At 36.3% G+C, this 27,145-nt stretch overlaps 1 protein-coding gene across 3 annotated transcripts in view; it reads right to left on the bottom strand.

Moving 5' to 3' along the window:
- Positions 1–20,225, bottom strand: part of LOC134533984 (protein O-mannosyl-transferase Tmtc3) — a 57,938-nt gene extending 37,713 nt beyond the window's left edge. The window contains exons 1-3 of one of the 3 annotated variants that reach the window (XM_063371849.1): positions 19,927–20,225; positions 12,691–12,878; positions 2,181–2,317 (exon numbers count right to left, since the gene is read on the bottom strand). In XM_063371849.1, the coding sequence (XP_063227919.1) occupies positions 2,181–2,317; positions 12,691–12,876 (323 nt within the window). In that variant the 5' untranslated portion in view covers positions 12,877–12,878; positions 19,927–20,225. Of the gene's footprint in view, positions 1–2,180; positions 2,318–12,690; positions 12,885–19,718 lie in introns of all 3 variants that reach the window. The other 2 variants (XM_063371847.1, XM_063371848.1) reach the window with 2 other exon arrangements.
- Positions 20,226–27,145: the final 6,920 nt, after the last annotated feature.

The raw sequence follows: 27,145 nt of genomic DNA on the forward strand, positions 1-27,145 counted from the left end.
GTCTTATAGTCTTAAGAGATTAGCTTTATAAGTGTAATTTATTTTTGATAAGTGAACACTGTGATTTGAAATGTGAAAAAGACTTATAGACTTGTGAGATACACTTTACACGTGTAATTTATGTTTGATTGGAGTTTTTATTCATCCTTAGTATTAAATAAAAAAATACTAATAATTTATCTCTATCCATATTACCTAATAAGCAAGAAGTTTCACTTTTCACATGTGGTCTCCAGTCACACAATTTTTTTTTTACAGTGGTATAAGTTAATGAACTGCACTCGTAGAAAATAATGTTTGCTTCACTGAATTGTAATGCACAATAATAAATATGTTGAGCAAAACAGGAATGCCAATGCTTACGTCCACAGAGGTTTCAAGGTAGTACTTCTTGTATCATCAAAAACAATTCCTTCACTTCAACATTTAAAAAAAAAAAAAAAAATTTTAAACAGTAGCTTATGGAACTGCTTTAATTTTGTATTATGACAATGCAATAAAAATTAGCACAAAAGTAATGTAGGCAGATGAAGTATCTTTCACACTTTTTGGAAGCTCTGTCATTACACTTTTGGTATGATCATTACGGATCCTCCCAAGGGATGTAAACAATTCCATGAAACAATGTGACAACTGTAAAATATTTATTTATGTTATTCATAAAGACCTGCAAAATTTGCGGATTCATTAGGTGATAGGCTAGAATTCAAACACATATACCTCAGATAATTTTGTGATTGGCTTACTGTTCATCTGGACAAATATCAACCAGTTATAAACCCTCAACCAAAGAAGGATCGAATCACAGACAAACCAGCTGAGACGACTTACAAGTCGGCAGCCAATGAACTTGCGTTATTTGCCCGAGTGTACAGGGGTATGTGGAGTCTATCCTGAAGGACATCGAAACCGCAAATTTTGCAGGTCTCTAGTTATTCAGTTTCATGAAACTACTATGATGTAAGTACCCATTCTGTGATCTTGTTCAAGGTGAATCTGTGTTAAGAAAATTTACGCAATTTAAACAACATGCTCTGATTTTTTTTTATATAATTTAAGCTTGAATTTCAAAATATAATTTTTTTTTAGTTTCATCAGTATTTCGGTACACTTTCTATCATCACACATATTAGAAGTATCCATCAGCCGTATAGCTAGAAGACGACTTTACTGAGTAGGCTTGTGAACAGTGTGCTGTGCACCAATAGCAATGGGTACTGGAGTATTTTAAAATTCCAATTATAAAATAAGTATCACTATAAAATTGATTTGGCACATTATTAATGATTTGACAAATGTTTTTAAAAAAATTTTTATGCTCAGAAAACTAAAATTAACTTAAAAAGTTTATTAAACACAACAAATACCTTAAGTATTTGGGTAGTGTGTAAAATGCCTTAAAACTGACATTTTGAAATTTCCCTGAATTAAATATTTACGTGCCTTCAGGTGATATCCAAATTCAACAGACTAAATACAAGTGACTGAATTTATTCAATTATTTGGTTATGTGAAAAGACTTTGACAAGGTAAGGTTTTTGGTGAATGTTCTATGATTTGATTCCACAAGAGAGAATAATTTTATTAATTTTTTTGTTATATTTGCACAATAGGTCCTTAACTTAATTAATGCATTGATAGAAGATTTTACATAAATATTTAACGTTATTTTGATTTTTAAATAACTAGTGGTAACTGAAAAAAATTCTCCTTTCACATGCAGTTGGTTAACCAGGGTTTTTATCAACTCATGAAAGTGCAGACAACTGAGAGGTCATGAAATAACTAGTGGTGCATGAAAAAAAAATTCTCCTTTCACATGCAGTTGGTTAACCAGGATTTTACCAACTCATGAAAGTGCTGACAACTGAGAGGTCATGAAATAACTAGTGGTGCCTGAAAAAAAAAAATTCTCCTTTCACATACAGTTGGTTAACCAGGGTTTTACCAACTCATGAAAGTGCCGACAACTGAGAGATCATGAAATAACTAGTGGTGCCTGGAAAAAAAAAATTCTCCTTTCACATGCAATTGGTTAACCAGGATTTTACCAACTCATGAAAGTGCCGACAACTGAGAGGTCATGAAATAACTACTGGTGCCTGAAAAAAAAAATTCTCCCTTCACATGCAGTTGGTTAACCTGGGATGAAAGTGCCGACAATTGTGGGGAGGTCATACCTGAAGTACATCAGGCACACGATGCTGTGCAGGGTGAGGTTCACGAGGTGGTAGCCCATCGGCTCCAGCTGGTGCAGAGCGTAGTTCCAGCGGAACGTCAGCACGCACAGCGGCCGGTAGGACTTGTGGCTCTGCTCCTGCACACCGCGGTCCAAGCAGACGTGAGGGCGACCCCGCGCCAGCCCCTTCCACTTCCCGTGTAAGTGTCTGTCATCAACTTGTACACCAGAGACTACTACCGGACAGGTCCTTGAATTGTTGTCACCTCAGATGGCACAATACTGAATGACACCAACATTAAGTCAAAGAAAAAAACAACATTTTCTCTAAGCAAAACCCTCTTTTTAAGGCTTACAGAAACTTAAGTTAAAAATAAATCACCAGTAGATTACATCAAACCAAATAGTATAATTAATACAAAATACACATTATCATAGATAGCAATGTGGTAATAATTATAATAATAGTTATCATGGTAATAATATGCTAAGAACTTGAATGTTATTTACTCTGATTTGAGTAAGAATATTAAAAATTTCATAAGATAAACTAGCAATAACCATTGCCAAAATTTTAGTTCCAGACTGGCTTAAGAAGGTTGTTTTAAACAGTTTATTTCTTTAAATTTTTCTAAGGATGGCTCCCGAACTGCTGTTTCTCTCTGAGTGCTGTTCCATAAACCCTCTCCCCTTCCTCCCTCCGATAAGGCCCATCTCCAAAATAAAAGGGCCTGCAACAAAAGTAAATGGTCTAGGGGCACCCGCAAAGATCAGAGCTGCCACTGCTCACTACAACAGTATAAAAGAAGTGGACAAGTACACTGTTCTTTAGAACAGACAGCGCTATTTAATCCAGCATTCTTCTGTTCAGCACATCCTGTAATCCGGCTCAGATCGTGCCAATTGCTTTTAGATTTTTCCCGGTGGATTCAGGCTTTCGTTGATCTACTGTCTGCACCAAACGCCTTGGTGGCTTGCTTGGGTAGCTGACATCCCAGAACATTCAAGCTGTACATTTACTGTTATAAAACTATTGACTGTTGGTCGCTGCAAACGTTTCCTGCAGTGATACATGTATAAATTTGCAAATATGAACACGTTGATGATCATTTATTGATACTCGTGTCCCAGCACGGTTATCCCAGATAATGCAGCGGTGCACCTAGAGTTTCCGTGGCAAGTTGGTTGTGCAGTGGTTTACCACTGCTTTCCGTGAAAGGTCATCACAACACCCAGTCCTTGACCTGGGAAGGGAATTTTTTACAAGTCAGGAGCACAAAACATTGACTAAATTAGGTAGTGACATATTCCTGAGTTTTTTTTTTTTTGCATAATTGTATCAGTATTCATAATTAAACAACCTGGTTTAGGCTGGTTCTAGAAAGCCAATGTATGTACAAACCATGTTAAGCGTGTTTAACAAAGCACCATGTGTTGTGATGTAGAGTGACATGTTTAAGCCTATCAGAGCTTTGAATGAATCGATCAATAAATCAATGAATGGGTTAATAGTGAAGATTGGAGTGATGAGATTAGAATCAGGCATTGACAGAACTCATGGGTGGGAGAAACTGAAACACCAGAGGAAAAACCACCGATTATGGTAACGTCCACCATGTTTCCCACCTGTAATGTCCACAATCGACTCCTCCAGGAAAGGAACCCAGATCACCTCGGAGGAGGCGAGTGTTCTGCCCCCTTGACCACCGTGACCCCCAGAACGACATGCGACAATAGTGTTGCATGAATATCAGACGTTGCAATCATAGCAAAGTTGCATGCATACTATTAACAGTTAATTAGTTGATTTTTTTTAAAAAACCACATGAACATACATGAGGTTAGTTACAATTGATGATTTTTAATAGCTCATAGAAATCTAAGTGTGGTTTGGTTATTTTCTTTGTGTCCTTAGGATGGATCTTTTGCTATCACAGCACTACAAACCCGTATTTATTATTTTCTCTCCATACTGTGAATCACTTTATGTAAAGTTGCATGACCATTGCATGCTAGCATCCATATCTATGTGAGACTGTGAACAAAGCGAGTGTATACAATATCTTCGCAACTGCCCTCTCGGAGCCTATACTCCGCTTCCCTGCATTTACAGCCGCTAAGAAGTTTGGCACAGACAGTAGACTACCAGGCACTGCTGGCGAAGTGTTCATCATGACAGTTTTCATTATAGCATAGTGTTTCATGTTTTGGATGAGTTACACATATTGTTTGGATGTTTGCCCAATATCACAACTATCCCTGTACATTTCATGCCATAGAACAGATAATTAAAACAAGCTTTAAATACCATTTATTAATTTTTTTGGTATTCTTTTCAAAATTATACATATATATTTATTTCAATAATCCAGCAAAATTGCTAACCCAGCACAGCTGTGATCACAAACGTGCTGGATTAAAAGCCTTTACTATAAAAGGAAAATTTTGCAGGGCATCAGTAGTAGGTCTACAAAACATCTATCTCAGCTTGTGTGACCTAGATCTTCAGCTCTGGATCGCTAGTAATCAAGATGCAGGAGTGGAGCACACACAACAATATTTGCTCAACCCCAGTGTTGTAGTTACGTGCCCTGGGAAGGTAGACGAGATAAGGGAAGATATCCACACTAAAGTTCTGAAGTTTATTAACCAAGCTATAAAATGTTTACAGTTGAGAATTTTTTTTGATATATAAACATCTTAGCTTTCGGTATACAGCATTTGGTAGAAGTAATTTCGCAAAAATGGAACAGAAGTTGACAAATGGAAATGTGACACAAAGATGGCGGACCCAAGTGTAGCAACATAAACCCATATATAGTCACTTTCATAAACATTAGAGTACAAACCAAACATATTGGTGCACCAAATGAAACTTTATGATAGTAAAACTACCCAAGAATATCGTTGGTAAATTAAAACAAGTCATAGTAAAAAGAAAGCTCAAATTTCAAATAACGAAAGCCAGCATTAAAATGATCAAAATACACATTCTCTTTGCAATATGTGAATGGGCTTGGTGGCACAGTGGTAGAACGCATGCTTGTTAACCTCAAGTGACGTGGTTTGAATGTCATCACTGGAAGTTTTCTCTTTACTCCATTTATAGCATTATAAAAAAAAATAATTTTATATAATAATAATGTTTAATCAGCTCAATTAGGTTAATATTTGTTTGTAGTAATTATTTACAGACTGACTTCAGTCATTTAAGCAGAAACCACTATATAAACATAAACTTAGTGTTATAATATGTGTTTGAAAAATGTTCCCGTTTAATATTTTAGTAATGCCATAACAGTATAACTTCTAAGGTGTGCAGAAAATTTATAGTATTAACTGTTTAATGAATTTTAACTAAGTGGACAGTATTAAATAAAATTTCTTGTTGAAAATAAGGAAAAATGCCTGTGTTTAGGATTTTAAAATTCTTTTTAGCTTTTATTGGAGCCGTTTTAAATAGTTTATAATTTCCGCCTGTTTCGTGCTGCCCTCTGTGCATGATGGTGGCAAGCAACATTTACGATTCAGGCAGCGAATTCTAGCGGCAGGTGCAAAAAGTAAGCGTGTGATTTGCACTCAGATATTTTGGTACTTGAAAAGCAAATATTTTATTGATAGTATATTTATCATGCTCTACGTTATTTTAAAGAATTCTATTTTAAATGTTTACATATCATTGGGGAGTACTGAAAGAATAGCTCATATTTGTTTTTACTAATCTCTACATATTAATACTTTAAAAACCACATACAAAAATGATTTTTCACCTATCACTCTAAAGGATTAAACTTTTGTGATCAACACTGTAGGACACACTCAGGAACTGCCTAATACTAATTAGAGTGCATATAGTACACATAAGTGCTTCCAAATGATCCAATTCAGAAATTTTTATTTAAAGAAACAAGGCTATGTAATTGTTTTGAAGAACTAAACATATTTTGGATCTGTCCACAATCTGAGTAGGTAGCATTAGTTTTTATTACAGATTTACATTTTGCCGTTCTTCCCATTTAAAGTTAGTTTCTACGTGCACCATCATAACTTGCTTAACAGTTTTTAATTTATGCGTGTGTGTGTGTCAAGGTGATTTCACAGCAGCAGGCACATCTCGTCAGTTACCAAAGGAATACATTCACTGCAAACACATATGTCCACGTCGCACTGCTTATCTGTACTCTCGCATATGTTTGCTTGACTGTTTACAACCTCTCCATTCCTGATAATCGAAAAAGGTAGAGCCTTATCCAGCCATAACTCGTGTAATGATTAACAAGAAACATGGATACAAAAAAAAATTTAAAAAACTTTGCCATGCTTGCTAAACAGCCATTCCGTATGTTACGGATGTTACATTTTGGTTTGTTTTTACCTTTAATTTCTAAAAGTCTTAAATGACATATTAATTCTATAATGAAATACTTAAATAACTATGAGAAACCAGTTATGGTTGAGGTTTCTAACTTTGTATTGTAAGTGGTGTGAGGATTATTTAAGAAAGAGTGCTGTTATGGATGTTACAAAACTTGGGAACAATCAGATGAGATGGTTGAGTTCAGCAGAAAAATTCAGGTGACCCGATCAATAAAATGAATTCAAATTGTTTATAATGATTTATTGAGGGTTTAAACAGCTTCTGAAAATGTACCAAAAAATAATAATAATAACACTTGTTTTATACAGTTTTTCTGCTGTTACGGATGTTACACACACTGGTGTTACAGATGTTACAAGTGACCCTAAATCAATATATTTTTGGAATTTATGCACATGTGATTTATTCTTTTTTACTATACTGTGACATTAAGTAATTAAAATTAAAAAAAATCACAATTTAATCTGTTTTTGGAACTCATAGATCAGTCTGGTTCCAATTGATTTAACATTTGGTGTAGGCAGCACTGAACTTATTTGAACCAAATTGATGTCTGTTTGATCATTTTTCATCTGTTACAAACATTGTTCCAGTTTTCCCATAACTTTTAAGAAACATCACTCCAACTTCACCCATTTGACAGACGGCTGATGACTCCTTACGAAGGCCTGTTTGACAAACAGCAACATATTTGTGTGTCAGTGAATGTTTGGGACCCTCGCCATGAATGGTGACAGTTATGAAAGTTCCAGGAATGATACACTGTGGGTCTACAAGCTCCTGATCTTTTGAAATGTCATTTCCATCACCACCTTGTTCTTCAGTGTCATTTTAGTTTCACTAACAAAATAAACATATTCGAACTGCAACGGAACTTTTTGTAGTCTGCTTTGCTTAATTTTCACTTTTCTCTTTTCTGAACTGTGTGTGAAGCTTGCCAAAACGTGACAATCATCAAATCTTTCAAAATGATGGTAGTTCCTAATACCTGGGATTTCCTTAGCAGCTTCCCATCTTTTGTTCAAAAACAAACTTGTCTCTTTAATATCTCTTTCTGGTACATACAGCACGTTTGTTTTTTTAACCAAAGACGTAGCACACAAATTAAAGTCTTTGGCTGACTCAACTCGAGAGGTTCTGGCCTTAACAGCGGTCCAAACAGTTCTTTTAATTTGGCCACCAATCGCATCAACAGCACCCTTGCCATGCCCTGCAGTGAAAGTATCCCACTGAACTGTTTGTACATCAAGGTCGTCCGCTAGAAAACACATGTTACAAACAGTAAACTTGCTTTTAAATTGTGATGGACAATTGTCTGAGAATATATGCAAATTGTTGAGTTTCAGTTTTGGATGGCTTAGCATGAAATCTGCCAAAATACTTTTCAAAAATGTCCATGATGACTGTTTTGAATGGCTTAAGTCATCACATATCACAGCAAAGGATTCAGTTGTATTTTGCAACCACAAACAGCAGGTGAAAATTGTTACTTGTGCATTTTGCCAGTGAGCACTTTGTACTTCATCCTGAGATACTTAACTATAATTCTCAGCATAATCTACCTGAATCACTGCTTCACCCTTCTTCAAGTTCATTTTTCTTTCTTCAAAAAATATGGCTTGTTTTTTCTTCACAAACGTGTGACTTTTGAAGCTACGGAAGAACCAAGTTAATTTTTCTTACGAGTTCTTCAAGAGATCCAGTGTTCTCGTTTACTTGTAACCAACTATCACACTTTTTCCATTCCATCCATTTTACTTGCTGAGATAGATCACAGTCAGTTTTTAAAAGAACTTTTATATCATGATAACATGTTTCACAGTTATTCGACATACAACATTCACTTCCTGTATCACAGCAAATTTCTTCTAGCAATGTTTCAAGGGTCACAGAAAACACCAAAATATCACACTTCGGAGAAATGGCATCACTCAAAAATTTAAAGTTAGCATGTTGCATACAGACACACACGTTATGAGGTGTATTACCAACAGGAATTATATACTTTTGTCGTAACTCATGAAACTTTGACAGAGATATCTCAATTTTGTGTTTATCCATAAAAAGTTTATGGGCTTCTGAAATGGTCATGACTAAAAAGCGCTTTTGCTTTTGAGTCTTCTGACCAGTATTTTTATCCTTCATTGATACGTAGTCCCTTTTTGATGGCGCTTGCCAACTAATTTCATCTGTTTCTAGAAAATCTCACACTTTTTCAGCAATATCTTTAGGAAGTAAACTAGTTTTTGACAGTTTTGTCAAAGTATAAAGTTCTGAAGAACTATTAAATTTTTCCTTTACAAGCTGCCGGACAACTGCTCTCTTCTTTTGAGGACTATGTAGAAGATTTCTTTTTGCTTTAAAGACTGCTTTCCGAAGAGTACTTGTGGATGCATAGGAACCAATAATCCTATCAGGAACATTACTGTTGTGGTTCAATTGATTTTTTTTCAGAGGCTTGCTTTTTGCGCCAAGTTTTTATCCTGATTTGGGTCATTTCCCCTTTTTTTTTTTAGCAATTTTTCATTTTTAGAACTTTTTCCTTTTCTTTTTGCCAGGCAACATAATTTCTGTCTCTGTCTTTATTAAGTAGCTCTTTCCACTTTTCAGGATTTTCAGCCTTTAATTTCTCCCGAAATTTAGCAACTCTACTTGCAGATGATGTTGGTGCCATGATCCTGCAACAATGACAAAGGGCTTTAATTAATATTTATTTACTGTTATAAATTAAATAGAGTGCAAACTAAACTCATACAAGTATGGTTTAACATTCTAATAAAGGCTTTATGAGCCCCCATTTATAAAATATATGCTTAACCTGGTACATCATTTTAATTAGTTAGGCTCTGGGTTTCGGTAGATTATTCCAGAATCATGCTTGTGTTTATCAAATGACACATTATCTTATTGCAAGTGATAAATCAGTCATACGCTCGTCACTACAATATGTGTAGCATCCGTAACACCTATTTATTGGAAATAAAAACCTAGAAAAAATTATTAACTGAGGTTAAAGTAAGTTTGTAAGTACATAGTATATCAACCTTAACCTAAATTGCAATGTAAACTAATAAAGCTGTAATGTACAGAAAACTTTTTTCTAATTTTTGTTATGGATGTTACACTAACATGCCTCTTTAGTTAAAAACTCAAAAGTTAAGGTAATTTACTTACCATGTGCCTTGAAACTTAAGATGATGAAACACAAGACATTTCTTCAAAAGCACAAAAAAATTCATGGAGGTAAACAGCTGATGAATTACTAAACAGGTGCATCCATTTTATTAAAATTTCCTGTTTTGCAGTAACCTTGGTTTCAAACTATAAAATAAATATTTTAAAATATTGGTTTCTTAAATATTGTAACTTATCTATTAAATATGAACTATCATGAACATGCACCTGTAAATAAAATATGGGAATTATTAAATTTACTTTTTTTGATGTTTTCCTCTTTTATACGGAATGGCTGTAAAGCATCAGTTTTGCATGTTTTGCCATACTAAAGCATCAGTTAAGTGCAAACTTCTGCAAGCACAATCCTGCACACTGTACATCAAAGCAATGTAATATCATCTCTGCTAACCACTGGAATTTCCACTGTCGATTACAGGTGTTCTGTGCATAATAGAACACTCTAGCTTCCACTGAACATATTTTATTTAATCTTATTTAATATATTATTGCCTTTTTAACACACTTTTTTTAGTTATACATGGTATGAAGCAATGTAATAACTAATTTAGTAACTTGCAAATTACAAGTATAAGACCCAGAAATATATGAAAAACCATTCACTCTTTCATGTGGGGATTAGTCAGTTTGTATGAATAACGGTATTTAGGAAAGTCAACTTAAGCTATTTAAAAAAAATTGATAACTGAGCTACACATAAAAATTATTCAAACTTGACAACCACATCAATTATTTTCCTTTAACACAAATTTCGGCTTTCTAAATAAGCAGTAGAAAAGAAGTGCCAACATTCTAAATGATTATGCAACTGAAACTGCATACTTGGTAGCTGATCTCTTGTTAGTAACATAAAACTATTGTGCAGACCATTAGACACACAAATCCAACAACATACTCAGCGTACTCACGACCAGGATGGTACAAAATGAACATGGCACTGGGTGTATGTTGACATCATCTGAGCCCTGCACTCTAGCCCAACATGCCGTGTCACTGCGTGTGCGCGCGTGTGCAATAGTTACTATTCAAACAGCACGCCGCTACCCCAAACAGTCGGTAACAGTGTGAGGTCATCAGCAATGGTTTTTGGAGAGTATTTGTTTAACTATGCATTTATTAATAAGGGTATTGTTTGAGTACATGTTATTTTGTTTTATTATTTTTTTATATTGCAATAGTTTGTATGTATTGTCATCAACGACCCTATCTCTCGCGCTAGTCATTAGTGGGCGTACGAGCCCTTCTATGGCTCCAGCCAGCCTCTGCCCACAGAGAGAGTAGACATGTCTCCAAGGCTCCAGTTGTTACTGGCCTCCAGCACGGCATGGACGGATCTCGAGTTAAACCGGTGGTGCATGCCTCCGAATGAACATGTTTGTGGTCAACTATGAGAGAGCACACGTCCAGAACAAGGCGTTTGAGACGCCATAAGGCCCACAGTGATGTAGTGTGCCCGACTCTGGGCCAGATCTTAAGTAAGCCAAGAGAAGATATGGGAGAATCGAGATGAGTGAATTCGCGCCCTCAGCGAGAATCTTATGCCAGGTTCGCATACTCTCTCATAAGGTGGCACCCATTCAAATTCGTACCACAGATACTACATCCTAGCTAGATGCCCCCCCCCCCCCCCTTCCTGGATACCAATGTACAAAATAAACATGGTAGCTACTGGGTACATGTGCAATAAAACCAATCACTATGCCAATCATGGACGTGTTCAATTACTGGTGGTAGGTCTAAGCCCAGTTAGGTTAGCAGCAAATTAAGACATTGTTATAAATGTAATGTTTGAATTGGTGGTCACTAATTGGTTAGGCTTATGTTTTCCTCCATAGTGTACTAAAACAAGTGTTAGCTTAGATGTTATTTAATAATTTTTATTTTTGTTTCCTGCATTTTATTAATTTTGACTTTTAAACAGTATTATGCTTTGTAATGTAATCAATATCTATGAAACAGAGAAATTTATGACTATTGTTTTTCAAATGTCAACGCAATGCACAAACCCCTCTCAGGACTATTGGTCATGTTATTTGTAAACTGAAATAGTTTTATATTATAAATGTAACACTTTAATTATGATTTTATTTTAAATTATGTAAATATGTATAAATTGTTTGTGGATATACTTGTAATTCTTCTCAGTTCTCTATTTACAAAACACATTTAAAAATTCTGGGTTAAAAATGTTTCCTGTTAAACTATTACAGAAACTGTAGAAGATGATAAAACAATTACATTTTTGTGTTACATCTTGCTTTGCAATAGCAAAAATTTTGATTAAACACTGCTCTAAAGATACTTTCAATATAAATCTTTGAAATTTTTGTACGATTGGGGGTTAGTTATTCAGTGACGAATTATGGACACAAGCCTTTGTAAGGCATTCTTCTGTTGTAGAAAACCAAGACCGGCAAATGAAAAACTATGCGTATGAAACACAACAACCAACCCAGTGTTAGCTACAACTATGAATGCTATGCAACAATGCTCATAATTTCTCACCGAATTACATGGAATGGCAGTTGGAGTTTTTCCCACATTTACATCAAAAATGATATTCTTCTCTTTTGGATGAAAACACTCTTGCAAGAAAGGGACAGAAGTATTAATTCATATTATTTTACTTTACGAAAGCCACAATTTATTAACATTCAGTTGAATATGTCCACAATTGAAGAAACAACTGTTTTGAATATCTTTAATGAAAAAAAAAAAAAAGAGACAAGACACAAAAATATTTAAAACAAATACATCACAACAAAGAACTAAAAAAAAAGTGAGTGATTTCGGTCATTTTTGTCTTTACACATCGGTCTCTTTTAATGTCTGTTGTATTATTATCATGTATAATTAACGAGGCGATGTAAATTAAGGATATCCATACACATGCATAAGGCTTGACACACGTTGACACACCCGAGGAACACGGACTTGCCTTGTGGATGGGCGTCCCCCAAAAGTCGTTGAAGAAGATGTTCCTGAGGGGCATGTGTGGCCGCAGGTCCCGGTTGTCCTTGATGGCGCTGATGTCGTCGAACACGAAGCTGCACTGCAGGCTGTTGTAGTAGCACGCCCCGCACGTGAGCAGTAGCACCGCCGAGAGCACGTGTCTGGCCGTCATCGCTGCTCCTGGCGAAACCCACCAGCGAACCACGTCACTCCGGCAGCCCGCAGAGGGGGGGGGGGGGGGGGGGAGGGTCTTTTGTAAGTGGGTGAATGCTTCATGGACACAACACCACATGAAAATTTTAGTCCTCAAGTCACATCCACAAGAGAGCAACATGCCAACCCCCCCCCCCCCCCCCCCCCATCAAAAAAAAAAAAAGGATGAATAAGGATTTAACTTCTCATTGACGTCAGGGTCATTTTTAAAGGCACTGATGCAAGGAACATTGATGGAATAAATGCTTTGGGGAAATTGGAGCATCCCCAAGAAAACTTATCACGTCAGTGCTGAACGTGTGAGGAATCGGACCTGGTTTGCATCGGTGGGATGCAAGAAATCTGGACATAAAAGCCACCGTTGCACCCCTTGATAAAGAAAACTCATGTTGCCTGAACGAACCGACAAACAGGAACAATCGGGTCGATGAACAACTCACGAATCACAAAGTTTTCAGACAGAGGGCGCATGGTGGCTGATGGTGTGACTAGCACAATGCGAACATGCTCGAAACAATTTGCCTGGTTTTTTGGTAGAAGTCTATCATCCTACCATCTAGTAGCCATTATCTGATAACTTAGAAAAACAATGCTGAATTCATGCTACAATGTAAGGGTAATTAAGAAATTTGTGTGTGGCAAGAATAAGCAAATAAGCTTTATGTGTACTCTTAAGTTTTTTAAAGCTTCAACCCAATAATTTTCATAAGATTCAGTGAGAGATACATACACTATTTAACTATCAAATATCGTATATTTCTACCCTACGTAGGACTATTTTTCCCTTCTACAAAATTAACAACTTAAGAAACAAAGATTCTCGCACATCATTTTTCTTCAGGCAAGATTATTCCAAACCAGGACCAGTTTCAAGGTCTACTCTTAGGAGAGGCAGTAAGGAATATGAGAATTAAACAGCTGGCAAAAAATATTACTATCACATCCTCTTTTGAAACAGACAAATAACTTATTTTGCATGCATCTTTGCATAGCTTACCATACCTACTGAAGCTTAATAACGATTTTAAAAGATGGGAAACTTCACAAAAATACTTGATCGTGGTTTACATAGGTAGCCAAAACCAGAAACTATTAAGAATAAGCCTAATATACCAGTTTTAAAAATCTGTCAGACAGTGTGTTGTAATGTGTGTTAGACTATCAGATACAGTCGTGCTCTTAGGTATATCCAGTATTCATCAGTTCAGCAAATTCTGAAATTGGACATTGATAGAGCCATTCACTTTCAGATTGTTTTCAAGTGGATTCCTCTGTCTTCTGGCGGATTACATAATATGTAACTTAATATTATCAATTTTACACATTATAACAACTGTGTACAGCCACAGAGCCATTAGTATAGATTTATTTAAAAAGATAGATAGGACATTCAAGTTATCCACACAGAGCCATCAGTATAGATTTATTTAAAAAGATAGATAGGTCATTCAAGTTATCCACATAGAGCCATCAGTATAGATTTATTTAAAAAGATAGATAGGACATTCAAGTTATCCACACAGAGCCATCAGTATAGATTTATTTAAAAAGATAGATAGGACATTCAAGTTATCCACTTGTATAAAATACCAATGTGATCTTTTTACCAGTGACAATGATCTCTTCAATGAAGCAGGTTGTTTCTCTGGGAAAGTTTTTAATTCGAAGTGCAAAAGGGTGCTGGTAAAGAAACATTTCTTTGTATCTAAACATTGACTGTTCCATTTGAAAGTAATATTTTTTTAACATAAAATTTGTTTAAGTGAAGAATTTTACCAGATAATATTATTAAAGAATACATTATATCAAATCATTCCACCAGGTGGTTTTTAAAGTTTATAAACTGGGATGCGGTGACATTTTAATCAATACTGTCCAATTCATGTTGATGAGCATTCTGAAAAATTCTCCTAAACAATCTTTACAGCACTTAAAATAGATACACATGTTTAATGTCTGAAAACTTTTTTCTAATCAAGTTGCTATGCGCTGAATCAAACCTTGAAAATACAAATAAAACTTTACAAGCCACTATACTTTACTTCAAATTTTAAGTTTTATTTTATGTGTTTTCAACAATCTGGAACTTTCAAACTGTTATTCTTACAGTTGGCAATATTTAATCCATCAATCCTAGATTCAGCATGTTCTGTTGTCTGGCACCAATCAAGCCACTCACATTCAAATTTTTTCCCGATGGAGACAGGCAATTTTTACATGCTTTATATTAGCTTCACCTGTATGTTTGTCTGTCCGTCTGTAACTCTGTCTGTCCGTCTGTAACTCTTTCGACTAAGAGTGAGTGACTCATCACTGTAAAATGTCCCACCCATTTCATTACGTTCGTTAGCCGAGCGGTCTAAGGCGCGCGACTTCTGTGATGTCAGCTTTCGGATTCAGCGATCATGGGTTCTACTCCCGGCCACGCCGAAAAAAAAAATTATTTTTTTTTCCCCGGTAAATTCTAATATTATATCCATACATCTAACTGCAAATGATTCGTAGAGACTTTACCATTTCTTTGTGACGTTGCAACTCCAAATAGTTATCTCAGATGGTAATAGGTAGTGTCGGTAACTCATTTCCCTATGATAATTATACATAAATATAGTTTAAAAAACTAAAAAAACATGCTTTTAAAGAATATCAAACTAAAAAGTTAAAAATAAATATAGTTTAAAAAACTAAAAAACATGCTTTTAAAGAATATCAAACTAAAAAGTTAAAAATAAATATAGTTAAAAAAACTAAAGAAACATGCTTTTAAAGATTATCAAACTAAAAAGTAAAAAATAATTTTAAAATTAAATTTATGACAATAGTATATAAGCAATACTAGTATAAATGAGAAAAAAGCATGGGGCGCTTAATATTCAAAAAATATGGCACAAAGCGCCTCAAGCTTTTTTCTCATTTATACTAGTATTGCTTATATACTATTGTCATAAATTTAATTTTAAAATTATTTTTTACTTTTTAGTTTGATAATCTTTAAAAGCATGTTTCTTTAGTTTTTTTAACTATATTTATTTAACTCAACTGCCAGCTTTAAATCAGTAAAGCTCGTAAATCTGTGTCTAATCCGTAATGATAATTTGAAGACTATTTTCAAATCATGGTCACAAAGTGGCACCAGAATATATATGTATTTTTTTATAGTAGGTACCTACCTAATGCTTATGAATATTTTTTTTTTGCCATTGAGAAACTTGTTTTAAATATTATTGTACTGAATGTAGATTTTTCTTCGGTATAAAACTATAATTACTGACATTCAATAACCTGGAACTGGCTAATCCGGAACAGCCATTGTCCCGAACGTGCCACATTAAAGAGCCGTTACTGTAACTTACATTTCAATTTGAGAAATAATAGGCCTATTTTCTAATAATTATCTGTTACATGTTGCACATGCTGTATCTTGAAAAATTGAAGAAGACATCACGGTGAGACCAACATGACTGGCTTGGCTGCAGCAGGGAATCTCACACAGTTGAAATGTTTGCAAACTAAGCAAGAATTTAACTGCTACTGTATGTAATACTACAAAAAAAACATAACTGATATAAGCCTATTATCAATCTCCCATCATGATTATTACTGGGGTAGATAACATGTTATGATGCAATAAAAATTCCAGGGTTGCTAATCCATATGCAAATGAAAAAATTCATAGTCTTCCCTTATGAATTTGAAATAACTACATTTTGGATATTAACTTCATACATACTTCTGAGGCTTGAAACTTAAAGGATTACAGCCATTTTTTGTTGACCTTTCAAATAGCTGTAAGTTAAAGATCCTTACAGAATCGCCGATGCAGCCTTTCATGAAAAGACAAGTAATTAACTCACATCCTTTAAAGCATCTTTGTGGGCTTTGAGGAGTTTATGGCACTATCGTTTAGTAGAAATGTAACAATACTCTGTTGCTTAGCCAGCCAACTGCTGTCTACATGATTATCAAATGCCTACATAACTTGAATTGTAAAAAATTAAAATTGCTTGAAAATATAATGTGAAAGATTTGTTCATGCAAACAAATGGCCACAGAAAAAGTATTTCTTGGTTGGTAGGTTGTGTAAGTGTCGAAAAATTTAAAATAATATCCTTTCATGGCTAGTTTCTCACTGAATGTAACCTTTAAACTAAAGGATCCTTTGGTTAAGATTGCATTAGTAAAGAAAACATCACCGGAAACAGCAATTTGATGACATAACCTTATTTATTGCCATACAATCTCTTTATCAGATTCTAAAACAATGACAGAACTGCTTTTAAGTACCTATATGTCAATTTTGCAATTTTCAATACTAGCTAACTACATAAAGAAAAAATTAGAATATGTATTCAAAAGCATTCAGTTTTTATTCTGTACTAGTACTTTATGCATATTTACTCTATCATCAATGAACTAATGAATTTTTTTTAATTTGGATTTTTTTTTATAATAAAACTGTCTCTAAGGAATACAGCCAATCAGGCAAACAGGTTTATTGTTTATTCAATGATTCATAACTAATTAACTAATGAATTTTTTTTTAAATTTTGATAAATTTTTTTTATAATAAAATTGTATATAAGGAATACAGGTTATCAGGCAAAAATGTTTATTGATTATGTTTTAGAATTTATTATACCTCGCTCTCCATAAGGAATATAAGGCTAATTAAGTAGATGTTTTTTGAAACAGTAATATTGTTACAAATAAAACCAATTGTGTTTCTCACCATAATAAACTTTACTTTTACTACAATATTAATGGTTATTTAAAATGAACAGTAGGCTTCTTTAGAAGTTGGACTTACCATGTTAGGTTGCCTAACAAAAATACTAATTTTTCCTAATTTTTTTTATACTCGTAATTTACGGCATGTTTCAATTGGTACTTGTGTACACAAAATGGCCATGTAACCCAATTTTTCTAACATAAATATGTCATGTATTTTCTCAATTCACATATAATTAGTGAATAATTTGTCAACTTTGAAGCTAACAAGTTACAAAGTCGAAATCATGAAATTTCTGCTGAGTTTGTTTAACCTTGTAGGTACCTACTAAAGTTAAATTAAAAATTTAATTAAGTTCATAGTAGGTACCATTGTTTATCATCATAAATGCTATTTCATAAATATGGTAACTTACAGTAATATTTTGTTAAATACATGTACTTAAAGTATATAGATATGTCCTAAATTATTTTAAAAATGATATTATAATTATTTTGGTAACTTTATGCTTTGTTAATATGAAAGTGAATGATATATTTAGGAAGTTAGTTTTTTACTACTATTTTATATTGGTGTTGAATTTGGTCTGTTCTTTGATCACCAGTGTTAGATGTAAACAAATATTATGTAAATAAGTAGGATATAAATTGCAATACCTATACAAATTACCAACTGCTAAACCATTTGGAACACTGTATACATTTGCACTACTCAAATAAATAGTCCTATAGATGTAGAACTGTTGTAGCATACTATAAGTTTAGGTGGTTTAAAAGACTGAAATTTTTACATCAATAATTATTATGTTTAGAGGCTTTATTAACACAATTAGGTTAAGTTCAATTTTTTTTAATTGACCACCGACATTAGAGACCTATTATAAATGTAGCACTCATAAAGAAATATCAAGTAAAGGGGCTAATACCTAATGGAGTTGGGTTTTCTTTTTAAATTTCACTATGGTACAGACAAAATAATAAATAAAAACCTAACATAACTATTTGTGTGCTTATAATATAAGATCCCTTATTTTCTAATAACAAGTTCTAGAATCACTGGCTACAAAAACAAAATCCACCCAGCATCAAATTTAATCCATGCATTTGCCAAAAAAAATCCTTTAGATGCCAAGGCCAAGAAAAGCCTAGAATATATTCCATATATAAATAGATCTAACAGATATTTAAAGGTTCCAAGTATAAAATACCTAATTGTTTGATTATCTAGCTAGTAAAATGTAAAAAAGTTAAAATTAGTGTTTCAAAACCCAATTAAAAAAAAGCAAAATTACGTTCTTAAAAAATTTATAGGCCTATAGCATGACTTAAGTGGAAATAATTGAAAATGTTTCAAAGATCTAATAAAAAATTAAAACTGTAAATTTTGCAAGTAAATATTTCGATCTAATGCTAAGTTTAGATGTATGTAAATGAAAATTGTAATGTCTCAAATTGTTAACGTTAGTAAGATTAAAAAAAAAGCTTTTTGTTTTATCTTAACGTGAAAAATATAGCCCGAGTAATAAATTTGCTTGACTAGGGAACTTTGTCAAAATTCGCTGGTAAGTATTATAAATCACACCCAAAAACTAATTATATTTAATTGCTGGATGATTAAAAAAACAAATATTCTATATAATTATTTAATATTCGAGTTGACTATTCAAATCTCGAAGACAGTGATCAAATTTTGAAATTTACACGCTTATTTTACAAACAAATACGAGCCTGATAAAATGTGATATTCCTTGCGTGAAATACTCTTTTTCATGTAATTAATTTAAATATCTCAAATAAGTTATATGGCACCCTCGTAACATTTGGAACAACGTTTGCGAAATTCCGAATTAAGCGGTCAATACGCCGGTATACCCGTCCCATGTAGATAGATAGGTAGCCTACTGCCCCACTGACAATAACAAATACCGTAAACAGCTTTGTCAAACCCCTCCATTTCCTGGCACAACCAACCGCATAACAACTTCGTTATTTAATTTTTTTTTTTAAATATCTTCCAACACACACAATCATGTCGATAATGAAAAGCTTCAGTTTACAAGTAGATATGCATACCCCTGATCGCCGCGCCAATAATGCAATGCAGCCGGGTCGGGCGCTAGACCTAGATTTCATGACACTCCCTTGTTATTTTTTTTTTGCACCAACCAAAACGACGGAAAACCACACGGAACACACAGCATTTTCATATTTCACAGAAGTAGAAGCAGCGAAAATCCTCCTTGCACGTATCTCCCAGTCCAAGCGAACAACTCTCACTTGCCTTGGCAGCTTTTGCAGGCTCGGGCGCACAAGCAAACAAAAAACCCGACCGATGCGTCGCTCAGATGAGACGTGTCACGTCGGGCACGCGACTCCGACGGACGTTACGGCAGCGGCCGAGCGTGCTCATGCCTGCACGCAAGCGAACCCCTCGTCGGACCCTGGCAGACCGCACACGGGAGTGTGTATTTCCCCGCAACGCGCGACTGGCGAGTTACCGCACACCGCCGCTCGGGTCGGCTGCCATACTGCGAACTGGCGAGGTCACGTGACGCGGCGGCGCTGCTGGCGCGCTGGGGGCTGGGAGTCTGCTTCGACTCCGTAGGTGCTTTCGCCCCGTCTCGCTCTCTCCCGCCACCCCACCCACCCCTGTCCGCGCCATAGAGGAATGACAGGCGGCCGCGCACTATCGCCGCCCTGGGCCACTCCTCCCCATGTCTTCCTTCCCGCTAATTGCGATTATCTAACTGCCACGCCGCCTTCCTGTTTTCCAGGAAGAACATTTCCGGCCATCCGCCAATTTGTAGCTCAGATAGGAAAAATTCATAACCTAGGCTAAACAAAACGTAGACATGTTCATTTTCCGTCTGAAATGTAAATTTACATGTCTTTAGAAGTGTATCTCCACTTGCGGATTCTTTATCCCATGCTATATATATATATATATATATACATACACACACATACACACACACACACACACATATAGAGAGCCTATCTACTTACCTGTTCCGATCTTAGGTTTAATTTGATACTTTTCCTTAGGCTATATGACAATAGCTAATCCGTGAAAGATGCAAAATTAACTGTTTTGGCTGCATGACAGTCGTGTAAATAGAGGTATGTAAATGTATTACTAATTCTTTTCCCAATTTTTTTTTGAGTAATGTAGACATGTCAGAAATAGTTATGGAAAATAAAGGATTTGCCCCAATTAATTTAAAGAAATCATTTTACAACATCGACAACACACACACACGGTGCGCAGAGCTTCAGAAGAAACTGCGTGATTTGAAAAAAATGATCAAGATATCACTGTGTGGGGTCTGTTCACGAAAAGCATTTAAGAATGCGCTGAGAGCGGATGAGTAGTTACGTTTCCGTATTTTGTTTTTAAAATGTCTTTTTAGAAGAGTGAAAATGACTAAAATGCATGATTTCAAGATCATTTTTAAGCGTTAAACATCCGGTAAAGATTCTTGAAAGCACTTAATAGACTTGCATTACACCTTTATCTTCATTTCACCGTCATATGTTTCAGTTATCACTCAAATTTCATGGCAAGCCTATGCCCTAAGAGACGATACCGCATATCATCCCGTTTCACAAACACAAATACAACTACTTTTTTTTTATTAGATGGAATAAAAAAAGTTTGGTTCCAACTTCAAAGGCGTTGGAAAGCACTCAATCCGTGAAGAACTTAGGAGATTTAAGATTTTGAACGAAAGAAACACACACACACTCCAACACACACACAGACATACATTACACACACACACACACGTGCGCACGTAATGAACTTACAGTCGAAAGTTTGTTGGTCGGATTGTGCCTCAGTCTGTGTGGTTTCGGAAGCGCCCCCCCCCCCCCCTCCTCCCTCTTCGCGCGCCGCTGCCCCGACGGTGCGACGAAATCAATCACCAGCGAGCGGACCCGATCCAATTAGTTTACCTTCCTCGGCACATTCCAGGGCGGATGTTGCGGCTTGCCAAAGCCGCCCCCGGCGTTATTGGCGGGGCGGCGCACTGCACTGCGCGCGCCGGGGACTCGACACGGCGGGCGAAGCATGCGTACCAATGCTAACATGTAATTAATATTACTCGTGTCGTTACGTATACGTAGGCGACTCGTTATTTCGCATACGCGCTCTCTTGGCCGTTGGGAGAGGGGGGGGGGGGGGTCCACACTGGAAGAATTGGGTACTAGGGTCGATTCAGAATTTGGTTCATGGGAGGGCTAAATTAAATTTTCTAATATTATATATATTATAATTTACATATTCATTACATGTTATTTGTGGTTCAAAAACGTTCTGTTGTCTATAACACTGCAGTAAAATAATAACTAAGTAAGTTTGGTAAGCTATGATAAGGAATTATTAAAATTTAAAATTTATTCATGGTTCAGTGGATAGTATGCCACTATCTATCTATCTCCCCCCCCCCCCCCCATTTCTCGCTCTAGATCCGTCAGTGGGTATTAAATAGATTCGCTTCACTCCAGGCTAGGCTCGACTTGCCAATACCTACTTATAATCAGCAGCGGCTCCAAGGCCGAGCAAGCCGGCAACCGCTACGGCCAATTTTCCTTTTCATTTTCCTTATTTGCCTGGTGTTCTGCTAAAAACATGGACATAAAGGGAAAATATAAATTAGATTGTTATTAGCGTGTTATTTAAAGTTCCCGATAATACCTATTTCACAGGTCGCAAGTATTTATAAAGGTAACCGGAGGATCATTTATCCAGTAATACTATCAAAATTTCTTAAAATAAACTAGGCAAACCATCGTCGACATTTTGAAGTTCGAGATTCGCTTAAAAAGACGATTGAAAGAGTTCATTTGCTGTATATTCCGGGCGAAGGCCTGAGGGCCATTCCGTACTCTACAGGCCCCTTGGAAAGGCCACTTTTCAAGAAAAATATTATGCACCTGTAAGATTAAATGGCCCAGAGCTCAGCAAAGTTTTTTTTAAATTTATTTATTATCATTTTTTTAGAGCGCTTATTGGTTGATAACGAGGTCACATCCTTTGGCGAGTTGAACGTGATGGGGTAGTCACTTATTCTCCTTGTTTATAACTGATTCAGTGTTGCCAAGAGCACTGCAGATAGGTCATTAGTAATGACTCATTACAGATAGTTTATGAGCCGGAGAGTAACATAGACTACATCTTAATCATGAAAATAAGAGAGTGAAAAAGGGGTGAATTCAGTTTTACAATAAGGTTCATAGGATGTAGTAAGTTTGTTTAATTTCTCTATGTCCGCCACACGGTCATATAGTAAGGTCTGGAAACTTCCTATCCTTTTTCTTGGCGAAACCCATCCGCTTAGAGATGCTCGCGGCTGCTAGCAAACTAAAGGCGCTCATAATAATTTAGTTTAGAACTTCGTCAATAGATGGCGTTGCCTTGAATTTGTAACGCGCTATTATTTGATGCATCCGTCACGTCTTTCCTGGGGGTTACTTGCCTTCCCACAAAATGAAGCTGAAGATTGGCGTCCCATCTTTGCTGATGCGTAGCCTTGATGCATCGGGAATAGAAGAAATAAAAAGGGCAAAGGCAAGGTAACTAAGTGTCGCAAAGAGGATGGCAATTTAATTTTGTTGGACGTTAAGTGAGGGGAGAGGAAAATGTATTAGGTTACTAGTTGGTTTAAGTGATTTAGTATAGCTGCAAGGGTCGAGAAAAATAACGATTACTGGCTAATCGTTTATGCAGGGACCTGCAAAATTCGCGTTACTTTCTGGTGCTAGGCAATAATTAGGGCTTCGTACATTTTGCGAAAGGATTTCTAGACAAGCTGTGTGTTAAAACGTTTTTAGCATTGCCTATGTTTAGGGCCATGCATTTTTCACGAGAAAAAAAACTGAACGCTCGTTAGACTGCAATAAGGCATAGCCACGCCAGCCGTTTCTTCCTTGTGATTGGTTACCGTCTGCAAGAGACACAATTGCTAGAGACCTGCAAAATTCACGGATTCATTGACCTCTAGGATAGACTCCACAGTCCTTTAAATACTCGCGGAAATGACACCTGTTCATTGGCTACTGACGCGTGAGACGTCTCAACTAGGCTGTCCGTAATTCGGCACTTTCTTGGTTTAATGTTTCCCATTGGCTCACAGTTCCCCGGATAAAATGTGGGCCAATCGCAGAAGCGGTACGAAGGTAAAGTTGTTTTGATGCTAGCCTATAGCGAAATGAATCCGCGAATTTTGCATGTTTCTAACATTTGCCTTATTTGAACCGGGCCATTCAGGACGCGCTTGCTTCCACGCTGAATGTCTGATTCGTGTACCAACAGAAGACGCGCATACCTGAAAGAAACTCAACCAACCACAGACGATGCTACAGTGCTTTAACTCTCAGCTTGTCTGGAAATTTTCCCGCGAAAAATGCATGCCCCTTAACTGATGGTCACAGCTGTCGACTAGAAGTAACCGAGTTTTTTTCTACCGGACGACTTCCGAAAAGTAAAAAAAAAAAAGTGACGGAAAATTATCAGCGCGCCTGGAATACTAGAGCTCGCGCTCTGTTTGTACACCTCGGCTCTTCTCGGCAAGTTCCGCCTCGACTTCGTGACTGATGACTGCGGTGTGGGGGCGAACCCTAATGGAGGGGGAGAGGGGTTTGACGGCGAAGGAGAAAGGAGGTGCGTGTGCTGACAGTCGTCCCCAACTTTTCAAGACGAGACAGCCATTAGTTACGGGCCATTACTCATTACACGTCCCCGCGCCTTATTTCACGGCATGAGCGAGGTGCCGGGTTGTTAGAGCACTCTTGGAAAATGAACTACACTGAAGTCCACCAGGCGGCGTGGAGTTCCGGGATGAAGTAGCGTCGGCGAAAGTACAGCGAAAGGATGATTTTTATTTGTCGTAACAAAATATTTCCTTGGTTGTTGTCACGGAGGTGAGATGTTATAGGTAGGGCCATGCATATTTCGCGAAAAGATTTCCAGACTAGTTATAAGTAGAGACCGGAAAAATTCGCGATTTCAAATCCCTAAAGGATAGACTCCATGATCCTCTATGCACTCGTGCAAATTACATCTGCTGATTGGTTACCGACTCGTTAACACCTGTTGACTGGAATGATCGTGATTCGCTAATTCTTCTGTTAAAGATTTTTCATTGGCCCAGAGTCCTTCAGATAAACTGTGGCCCAATCACTGAAGCAAAATAATGTCAAAAGTATTTGGACTCTATCCTATCGCGAAATGAATCCGCGAATTTTAAAGGTCTCTAGTTATAAGTTAAAATCCTATAACATCGTCTGTGTATTGTGACTGGGTGTGAATCTTTCAGGCACATGTCGCTTGTTACAACACCAATAACAGTAGTTCAGTGCGGAAGCAAACGCGTCCTGAGTGGCTCGGTAAAACAAGCCAACGACTTCTCTCGCAGACTGCCGCCAATCACAGGGAAGAAAACGCTGCTGCGATTATACCTTGTTGAAGTCTAATAGGTGTTCAGATTTATTCGCGAAAAATGCCTGCCCTTAGTTATAGGAAGTGGGAGTGTGTAATATTTGCCGTGTTAATAATTTGAAGTACCATAAAATGAGAATCACTTGCTTTCCTCCTTTTTCCATCTTGTCAACAAGACATTTCTGTTATGTTATATTGAAGTTAAACGCTTATTTTCTTTATGATGCGCTGTAGCAGGGGCGGATCCATGCCAGGACAAGCCGGAAAATCGCCCAGATACCCAAGCCGATGTTTTTGATTTTTATTTATTTTTTGTCTAGTTATCTGTTTCGGTCTGTAGCCTGGCGGCAACGGCATACGCGCGGACATAAAAACATGTGCTATTTGTCCTTAAGTAACAACAGCAAACATAGAGATCAGTACACGGGACATGGATGTATTTCTTCGAGACGACATACACAAACAGTTTTCTTGTTGGTGTCAATTCAGTTGTACAATTTTTCGTTAAGTATATGTGCGAAAATTTTGGAACAGTACAAATTACTTTACAGTCTCGTTAGAAATAACTGCAGCTCTTGTGGGGAAAGTATGTACACTGTCCGTAAAAATCAAAAGGAAATGAAGAATTATGGTTTTGAACAAAAAATCATATGCCTACAAATTTCTTTGAACATTAACAATACTAAAAATATACAGTCATTGAATCCATTACTCATTGAAACCAATAAGTTATACAACTTGTACGAATTGTTCTAAAATCAAGCAACCATAAAATTTTCATTGCTAAAATATCTTTAAGTGGTTTTCATAGATTAACACGAAGTAACTACTTAAAATTAAGTACAAATATACTTAACTGTAAATATGGTTTTAACAGTACCATAGTTAACACTATCACAGAAAATATTTTATAACATCTGGCTCCAGATATATCATGATATTTTTTATTTTTAAATAACAAATTTGGGCTCCTTTTTTTGTTAACCAAACCAATTGAGCTTACAATGATGTTAACAATGACAACATTTAATTAATTATCGCATTTGGCATGCAACATCTATAAGAAGAACGGCACCATATTCTGTTAAGTTGTACGCCTGGCTAGGGGTGTACTTGTGTTGGTGACGCGGAATGATACGTGCGACTCTTGCTGGTGCATCTAGTGCAGTATCACCTCTAAGTGCCAAAGCCCTGAACCGACGCGCAGTCTTTTCGTCAACTTGTGGGCAACTGCAACACTTCGTGAGGTGACCCCAACATTTCATGACACAGAAATGAAGATAAAGGCGTATGTAATACACGAACGTATGACTCTTTCAAGAAACGTTACCGTGAGTTTCATAACAATAAAAACTACTCTGAAGACACCTGTTACAGTCACTTTCACTCTAAAAAAAAAAAAGGAAATTTTAAAAACTAATTTTAAAAAAAATTGTGCGTGGAGTTCACGTGCGACAGAAGTGAAACTTCTTGTTTATTATGTATAGACAGAGATATATAATTATATTTTTTATTGAACAAGAGATGATAATTAAGATAAATAATGTTGCGGGTATGATCACATAAAAACAATAAAATAAATATGGTAGCGGCAATCGTTAGCAGCAGACAAACACAAGCAGTGTTATAAGAATTCCGTAGCATCACTGCTGCGTCATTTCTACCTCTCACCTGCCGCCTCTTCATCCGGCCGTCACACTAAGCATATAGCGTGCTACGCTAGGTAACTATCCCCTATCCCTTGCCGTCTTCCCATTCGACCGCTAGTGCATGCGTTTGGAGTGGCGTCGCCGCTGACGCACTCAGCTCCTCTACCGGTTCCCCCACCACGTACCTAACTGTTCCCCTCGTGCGATCAGAATTTTCGTAACGCTCGAAAATTGTAGCCCTTTCAGCGAAGAAGTTTCACTTCAAAATACCATTCCCATCTCAGCACATTCTTAAATGCTTTGCGTAAACATACCACTTGGTTACCTTAAGCAAATTTTGTGGATTCTTCTAAAACTGTGCACACTGTCTTGTGGCTCAGTTGCTGTAACATATTCCCAAAACAGTCTTTAAA

This window comes from Bacillus rossius, chromosome 7 (genome assembly GCF_032445375.1).
Source record: "Bacillus rossius redtenbacheri isolate Brsri chromosome 7, Brsri_v3, whole genome shotgun sequence".
In the NCBI taxonomy this organism is placed as follows: domain Eukaryota; kingdom Metazoa; phylum Arthropoda; class Insecta; order Phasmatodea; family Bacillidae; genus Bacillus; species Bacillus rossius.